This window comes from Hyla sarda, chromosome 2 (genome assembly GCF_029499605.1).
Source record: "Hyla sarda isolate aHylSar1 chromosome 2, aHylSar1.hap1, whole genome shotgun sequence".
Lineage (NCBI taxonomy): Eukaryota > Metazoa > Chordata > Amphibia > Anura > Hylidae > Hyla > Hyla sarda.
The window spans coordinates 441778204-441787477 of record NC_079190.1 but is presented as its reverse complement, the minus strand read 5'-3'; the positions used below and the strand labels follow the sequence as shown (position 1 = coordinate 441787477).

Genomic DNA, 9274 nt, shown 5'->3' with positions numbered 1-9274 from the left:
ACAAACAAAAGTATTGTATGTTGATGCTGCGTTCAACATGCGATGGCCATCGTATCTTGAATTGCTCGTATGTCGGGGCCATCGTAGGTCGGGGGGGTCACTGTATGTTGAACATAGCTACAAGCTTCCTAATGTGCAGTCATACAGACAGTGCATGGGATATGCAAATCTCTGTTACGCCAGGTTTCCACACTATTTTTTTCTGGTGTTTTTTTAGTTTTTGGACATCTGCCACTGCAGTTTTTGAGCCTTTGTGGAAAATAAAACTAGCCTTACAGATTCAGCAAAAGGAACACAACTGGGGGTGATAGACGAAGGGCAGGGGTTAATTCCATGCTCTCAGGTTCTGTAAAAAATAATTAAATAAAAATAATAAAATAAATTAGGATTATTATCAGAGGCAGAACAGATCCATTTCCTGAGGCTGGGTTGACATGGTGGCGGGGATGCGGTCAATGCGGTCAATGCGGTCAATGCGGTCAATGCGGTATGCCTTGTGGACACATTGTCTTTAAATACTCCATCCTGATCTTGCTTTTCATGCCTACTAATGGAGATGGCGGCTTATCTCTTTTGCCTAACTCCGCTCTAGCGTTTTGTATTCAGCAAGATAATAACTTTCCTTGTGGGGGGAAATGTTATAATAGCGATAAGATAATGATTATCAGATCATAGCAGAAAACCAAACCAACACAGAATTATGGATTTATACAATTTGGTTAGCCATGCAGATAAATAGGACACTGTTTTTTTTTTTTTTGGCAACAAATACCTGCAAATAGTAGAATGAAAAATATTGGGACTGTGGGGGGAATAAATAAACACTGAGGGACATATTCAAAAACTAGTGACTCTTATGATAATATAATAAATAATCTAATACCAGATTTTTGTTATCTCTGCACTAGCTATATTTTCAGGATACGGATGGATGAAGGTGTGCTGTTTGATCATTGCACCTGTTGATCCAGGGTCTACTCTGCCTATAGGTAAAATAGGCAGCCGAATGTACATAGTCGGGAACACAACCCAACAAGCAGATAAATCAGACACGATATAAACAAACAGGGCATGATATAGCGTACTAACATACAGTTCAGAAATCGGAATCAGGATAAACGGCAAATGAATAAATGAACAAGACTAGATATAGAACAAGTATATAGCAGAAACCAGGGGATGAACAGATGAACTGAATGTAAAACACTAAACAGATCAGGAAACATAGAACACTGTTCACACTGGAAACATAGAAAGAACAAACTAGACTCCCCACTCCGAACATGAAGGGAAAACAATATTACCTCCAAATATACTTCCAGCCAGTGGGCACACTCCACCGTGTGATCAGGATACTGGTCTAGAAGGAAACAGAAATACAGGGTGGGCCATCTATATGGATACACCTTAATAAAATGGGAATGGTTGGTGATATTACCTTCCTGTTTGTGGCACATTAGTATATGTGAGGAGGGAAACTTTTCAAGATGGGTGGTGACCATGGTGGCCATTTTGAAGTCAGACATTTTGAATCCAACTTTAGTTTTTTTCAATAGGAAGTGGGTCATGTGACACATCAAACTTATTGGGAATTTCACAAAAAAACAATGATGTGCTTGGTTTTAATGTAACTTTATTCTTTCATGAGTTATTTACAAGTTTCTGACCACTTATAAAATGTGTTCAATGTGCTGCCCATTGTGTTGGATTGTCAATGCAACCCTCTTCTCCCACTCTTCACACAATGATAGCAACACCGCAGGAGAAAGGCTAGCACAGGCTTCCAGTATCCGTATACACTGCTATATACTACTATATACACCGCAGGAAAAATGCTAGCACAGGCTTCCAGTATCCGTATACACTGCTATATACTACTATATACACCGCAGGAGAAATGCTAGCACAGGCTTCCAGTATCCGTATACACTGCTTTATACTACTATATACACCGCAGGAGAAATGCTAGCACAGGCTTCCAGTATCCGTATACACTGCTATATACTACTATATACACCGCAGGAGAAAGGCTAGCACAGGCTTCCAGGCTTCGAAGAACTTCACTTTTGACACCCAGAATAATTTTTCTTGGTCCTAGTTCTTCTGGTGCTGCCAGTCATTGTGCTGCTATTGCACTTAGAGGCCATGATCGTGTTATTTGTGTTAATAAAGAGCCCTAATGACACGTCTTTGTGTGGTGTCCCGGAACAGGACTTGGTCCTGTCCCTTAGTCTAAAGTCCCCTCAGCCAGAGCCCCTCTATGACAATAGGGCTCTCCTTTAGGACTAACCCCTAGTCACCTCATATAAATGGTATTTAATCAAAAAATAAATATGTTTAATAGGTTTTATAGGAATACCTCTGTATAGGACCTTAGAGGTCACGTGCCTGTAAATAAATTGTATTATGGTTTAAGGACCTTTGGGTCATGTGATACCCAGAGTTCACTGGGTCAGGACTGACAGGTTCTGCTGACCAATGAGCTTTGTCCCACCCCCTTGATATATAAGGGGCTGCAGCCACTAAATTCTCTCTTAGGCCTACTCTCTTGAGACCTGTACATGAAAGCAGGCACATCTCATCATCTAATCATCTCATCAGCATCAATTCAAGCTAGGCCTGAAGCCTAATACCTAGCAGCCACAAAAAACGTGAGTTCTCCAAGCTCAGTTTACTGAAATTTGTGTGACTACTAGAAACTTAAATCTCCTAAAAATAGTAGCACAGTGGCTAGCATCAAAGCTCATTGATCCCGGAGTCCCAGCAAACCTGTGAGGAACCTGTACCACGGTTTTCTCTCTCAAAGACTGTTATGTTCCATGCCGTTGCATAAAATATACAGTAAAGTTACTTCAAGTTTACTTCATAAAACCTTCTGTGGACATTCCGTTATGTCTTCCTGCCGTTTGTGGGACGGTTGGCGGTAGGACTATTACATTGAGGAAACCTCACCCTGGCGTTATGACAACTAAGGGTTGACACCAATGTACCCTACATTATCACCAGCACCACCCCTTCACCACATTTGACTATTTACCCAAATGTTTTTTTGTGTACAATTCTCCATGCAGAAGGAATTCTTCTCGTTGCTGTGGTTTTGCTACAATGTAGTAGTCAGTCATTGGTGATTAGGACAGACTGGATGCCGGGCTGATACATTTTACCAACACTGATATATTTTATATATTTTAGCAGACTATTAAGACACAAAAAAGCTTTATGCAATTGATATACAGATATTTCATTCCTGGTAATCCGTTCCAAATGGACCATCGTTTGTTGCAACCATCGCATGTTGAGGGATAAGTGCAATGTAAAGTATAGGACAGTGGTCTACAACCTGCCGACCTCCAGATGTTGCAAAACTACAACACCCAGCATGCCAAAGGCTGTCCGGGCATGCTGGGAGTTGTAGTTTTGCAACATCTGGAGGTCCGCAGGTTGAAGACCACTGGTATTGGAGGTTGTACTCACCTGTCCCCGCCGCTCCAGACCATCACTGCTCGTCACCGTTGCCCTGGATGTCGCCTTCCATCGCTGTCGCCGTGTCCCCGAGGTGTCCCCGATGCTCCTGCAAGGCCTCTGCTTCCCTGGCATCCGCGCTCTCCGCCGCCGCCATCACGTCGCTACGCACCCAGCTCCTATTGGATGACGGGACGGCATGCGCAGTGACGTGATGACGACGATGAAGAGCGCCGACGATGCAGGGGATCCCGAAGAGGACAAGCCAGAGCCCTGAGGACAGGTAAGTGATCGTCAGCGGACCACACAGGGCACCGTAAACAGCTATCCGGTGGCAGCTGAAGCAGTCTGTGCTGCCGGATAGCCTTTTATGCGATGGCCCCGACATACAAAAGCATCGTATCTTGATGCTGCCTTCAACATGCGATGGCCTCTGAGAGGCCATCATATGTTGAAATGATTGTATGTTGGGGCCATCGTAGGTCGGGGGGTCACTGTATTTAGCTTACAGAAGTTTGCTTAGATCAGTGTCCCCCAACCTTTGACTCTCCAGGTGTTGGAAAACTACAACTACCTTCATTCACTGACAGCTTGGAATAGCAGTTGCACTTTGTAGATTAGTGTTTCCCATCCTGTGGTTTTCTGGCTGCTCCCAGACTAAAACTCTTACTATTCCAGACACAGCACCACACCTGACGATAGGCTGTGTCTGGTATTGCAATTTTGCTCCATAAGCCTGCCATGACGCACAGTAGTTTCTATTCTTTTCTTTTTAAACTGCCCCTGCAGTGGTTAAGCCCCAAAGTGTATTCTAAAGGAATGAGAAATAAAAAGAAAGGACTTGTACTTCTCCTTCCCACTGGATCCACTGCTGGCCTTGGCTCAATAGCTGCAGTGCAGTATAAAAAAACAAAATAGAAACTGTCGTGTGTGAAGGCCGCCTTATGGTGGATTGTGCTGAACCAGACACATATAGGGGGAGATTTATCAAAACCTGTGCAAAGGAAAAGATGGCCAGATTTTCTGCAGAGGCCTTGTTAAAAATGAAAGAAGCGATCTGATTGGTTGCTATGGGCAACTTTTCCTCTGCACAGGTTTTGATGAATCTCCCCAATACTGTGATGCTTTTTTTTTGGCAGAAAGCAGCCACGATTTTTTTTAACCCTGGACAACTTTTCTAACAAAAAGGTATTGAGTAAAGCAGATCAACTCCTTAGGAGACATGCAATAGAACTTAGAATCTTAAGGAAGTGACATCATCATGACACGGTGGTGTCTCTCAGGTTATACCGATAGCAGTCAACAAATAATCCCACTTGATGCTTTATCTTGCATACGATTAGACTGCTACTCTTCTACCTGAAGATGATGCTTCGATATTGTCCTCTTCTCGCTTTTGTAGCTGCCATTTTCTTGCTTTATTTCATTCCTGCAAGCAGCTCAACCACTATTGCGAAAGATGACGACATACTCAGCTCTACAAAATGCCCGGCATACCTCCTGTTTGAAACGGCTGCTTATCTGTCTGACGTGACAATTGAACTTCCTTGCCAATGCAAGCCTGAGGAAACAAAGTACGTGGTATGGTACTACCAGAAGAAGAGCGGAGACAAGCCCATGGTCCTCACAGACTTCAAAGGTACGGTGCAACTCGATGTAGAAAATGTTCGGGACGCTTATGATACCTCTTTAAAGTTCACTATCCGGATGTTCAACCTTATTGTACATAAGGCACAAATAGAAAATTCCGGAAATTATCTATGCGGCACACAGGATGGACACTTCTTTTATGGATACAATGTTGACATTCAGGACTCCAAGGATGCCCTTGTATCTTTTGTAGAGAAAGATGGCAAGCCACAGCCACATCTGAAAAACAAATACTTTGTGGCCTTCACCACTTTTTCGGATTGGACAGTGTGTGACCGATGTGATGTCAGAGGGGAACAAAGGAGCATTGGCCTGTGCTATGTCAATAGTTCCTACCTCAACCCCAGATTTCATGCAAACAAGAATGATGTGTCTTCATGTGGCTCAGAAGCCGTTCCACTCAAATTCAAGAAATTGCTCTCCAAGCGAAGACCAGAGATCCTGATCCGGAGCTGCATGACTAAATGTCATGTGCGGAAGAAGGGAGTTATGGGCATGTTGAGCACTCTGATGCACACTATAGGAAAGCTTAAAGATTACATCCCATGGATCTCTAAGGTACCAATGGAGATTCATACTCAAACAATGGGCAGCAGAATGAGTATTTCTTGTCCAGGAGTAAGGCCAGAACATGCGGTGGCCTGGGACAAAGATAATGAGCGACTTTATCTCACAGAGAATCTAATTGGTGCTAAAAAGTCTATGAGAGTCTTCATTGATCATGGAGGCCATCTGAACTTTCGCTCTATCCAGTACAGTGACGCAGGAACCTACTATTGCTGGCTGCAGGGGAAACTGACGGCCGGCTTTAAGTTGTCTGTGCAAAGAGATCCTCTGAAAAAACGTAAGTTCAGCGATCCTGATGCTATATTTGTCATGAAGAACATTTTGATAAGTATTCCAGTGCTCATCATTATCTTCATCGTCGTTCATTGTGCAAAGTTCTTTTGCTGTTGTACCTGAGCCTCCTCCTGTGTGCCGAACATTGCAGTTCAATACATGATGACGGAATATGAGATCCATACAGAAAAGAAGAAGATGTCTTCTATATATCTAGTGTTGCTTTGCATGTTAATATTAATAAAACGAATAAAATGCTTCCGTGTTTTTTTTTTTTTTATATAAGTAACAAAGTTCATGGTCTGTTTAACCCCACCAGGACCAAGAGCGTACCTGTATGCCCTCTGTGTTTCTCTTCACCACCGGTAATCTGGCGGTGAATGGAACAGGATGCCTGCCATCGAATCAGGGCTGCCTGCCGTTACATGCACGTGAATAAGGACTCCTGCTGGGGGTGACAATGACGGCACCCACTCCGCTCCTCTTCCGGAGGGCGAGAGCGGGTGCTGGGAGGTGATACCAGCAGAAGGGGTCCCCAAATCCCTGGCGTCAGTAGCGGTATTGCGGGCCCCAGAACTGGCGGCGATGATCAACGGCGAGAAAATGACAGCAGCAGCAGGAGGTGAGGCCTTGCCTCCTGCTGTTGCTTAGCAACAACTCCCAGCATGCACAGCCAAAGGGCATGCTGGGAGTTGTAGTTTTGCAACAGCTGGAGGCACAACTACAACTACCAGCATGCTTTTTGGCTGTCAGTGCACGCTGAGAGTTTTAGTTTTGCAACAGCTGGAGGCACGTAGGTTACGAAACATTGGGTTAGGATTTGTTACCTAACTCAGTGTTTTGCAACCAGTGTGCCTCCAGCTGTTGTAAAACTACAACTCCCAACATGCACTGACAGACCATGTATGCTGGGCATTGTAGTTTTGCAAAAGCTGGAGGTACTGGGGCCGCCATCAGGGGGGTACAACCCATACACTTGTATGGGGCCCGGAGCTTCAGGAGGCCCGGACGTCCCTGGACCTTTATTTTTTTTTTACCAGCTTGTCAGTGAGTGACTGTCACTCACTGACCCCTGTCTGGGGGGGCCCGAGGACTATGGCCTGCTCTTTCTAGGGCACGGGCCCCTGAAGAAGTACGGCAGGGCTGGACAGGCCAGGGGCTGATGGGAGTCGACGTGCCCCGCGCAGGCACGCACGTCTACTCCAGTCACCTGACCTGTCCCTACGCGTTCTCCAGTCCAGCTAAAGCATCCTCCCGACAGATCCTCCCTGTGCAGTGACACTGTGACAGGAGCAGCAGCTGCACAGATCCCCAGCAGGGTGGGTGAATGGGCGGGGGCGGGCGCCGGGGAGGGGGGGGGGTGGTTGCTCGGGTTGGGGTGTTGTTTGCAGACTATAATGGTGATGAGAGGTGCAGGGGAAGAGGTGCTTGGGGTGTTATAGGGGTGATGAGAGGTGCATGGGGAGGTTATGGGGGTGATGAGAGGTGCAGCGGGGTGTTATGGGGGTGATGGGGGGGGGGGTGTTATGGAGGTGATGAGAGGGGGTGTTATGGGGGTGATGAGAGGTGCAGGGGGGTGTTCTGGGGGTGGTGAGAGATGCAGTGGGGTTATAGTAGTGATGAGGAGAGGTGCAAGGGGGGTTATAGTAGTGATGAGGAGAGGTGCAGGAGGGGTTATAGTAGTGATGAGGAGAGGTGCAGGGAGGGTTATAGTAGTGATGAGGAGAGGTGCGGGGGGTTATAGTAGTGATGAGGAGAGGTGTGGGAGGTTATAGTAGTGATGAGGAGAGGTGCGGGGGGGGTTTATAGTAGTGATGAGGAGAGGTGCAGGAGGGGTTACAGTAGGGATGAGGAGAGGTGCGAGGGGGTTATAGTAGTGATGAGGAGAGGTGCAGGGGGGTTATAGTAGTGATGAGGGGAGGTGCAGGGGGTTATAGTAGTGATGAGGAGAGGTGCAAGGGGGTTATAGTAGTGATGAAGAGAGGTGCAGGGGGGTTATAGTAGTGATGAGGAGAGGTGCAGGGGAGGTTATAGTAGTGATGAGGAGAGGTGCAGGGGGGTTATAGTAGTGATGAGGAGAGGTGCAGGAGGGGTTATAGTAGTGATGAGGAGAGGTGCGGGGGGTTATAGTAGTGATGAGGAGAGGTGCGGGGAGATTATAGTAGTGATGAGGAGAGGTGCAGGTGGTTATATTAGTGATCAGGAGAGGTGCAAGGGGGTTATATTAGTGATAAGGAGAGGTGCGGGGGCGTTATAGTAGTGATGAGGAGAGGTGCAGGGGGGTTATAGTAGTCATGAGGAGAGATGCGGGGGGTTATTGTAGGGATGAGGAGAGGTGCGGGGAGGTTATAGTAGTGATGAGGAGAGGTGCGGGGGGTTATAGTAGTGATGAGGAGAGGTGCGGGGGGGTTATAGTAGTGATGAGGAAAGGTGCGGGGGGTTATAGTAGTGATGATGAGAGGTGCTGGAGGGGTTATAGTAGTGATGAGGAGAGGTGCAGGGGGGTTATAGTAGTGATGAGGAGAGATGCGGGGGGTTATAGTAGGGATGAGGAGAGGTGCGGGGAGGTTATAGTAGTGATGAGGAAAGGTGCAGGAGGGGTTATAGTAGTGATGAGGAGAGGTGCGGGGGGGTTATATTAGTGATGAGGTGAGGTGCAGGGGGGTTATAGTAGTGATGAGGAGAGGTGCAGGGGGGTTATAGTAGTGATGAGGAGAGATGCAGGGGGTTATAGTAGGGATGAGGAGAGGTGCGGGGAGGTTATAGTAGTGATGAGGAGAGGTGCAGGGGGGGTTATAGTAGTGATGAGGAGAGGTGCGGGGGGTTATAGTAGTGATGAGGTGAGGTGCAGGGGGGGTTATAGTAGTGATGAGGAGAGGTGCGGGGGTTATAGTAGTGATGAGGAGAGGAGCGGGGGGTTATAGTTGTGATGAGGAGAGGTTCGGGGGGGTTATAATAGTGATGAGGAGAGGTGCGGGGGGTTATAGTAGTGATGAGGAGAGGTGCAGGAGGGGTTATAGTACTGATGAGGAGAGGTGTAGGGGGGGTTATAGTAGTGATGAGGAGAGGTGCAGGGGGCGTTATAGTAGTGATGAGGAGAGGTGCGGAGGGGATATAGTAGTGATGAGGAGAGGTGCAGGGGGGGTTATAGTAGTAATGAGGAGAGGTGCGTTGGGGTTATAGTAGTGATGAGGAGAGGTGCGGGGGGGTTATAGTAGTGATGAGGAGAGGTGCAGGGGGGTTATAGTAGTGATGAGGAGAGGTGCAGGAGGGGTTATAGTAGTGATGAGGAGAGGGGCTGAAGGGTTATAGTAGTGATGAG

The 9274-nt window shown here is 46.8% G+C and overlaps 1 protein-coding gene across 1 annotated transcript; it reads left to right on the top strand.

The window, feature by feature from the left end:
• Nucleotides 1–4777: 4777 nt before the first annotated feature.
• Nucleotides 4778–6204, top strand: LOC130358043 (Ig-like V-type domain-containing protein FAM187A). The gene has a single exon (XM_056560843.1). The coding sequence runs from the start codon at nt 4828–4830 to the stop codon at nt 6073–6075; it is 1248 nt and encodes a 415-aa protein (XP_056416818.1). The 5' UTR covers nt 4778–4827; the 3' UTR covers nt 6076–6204.
• Nucleotides 6205–9274: the final 3070 nt, after the last annotated feature.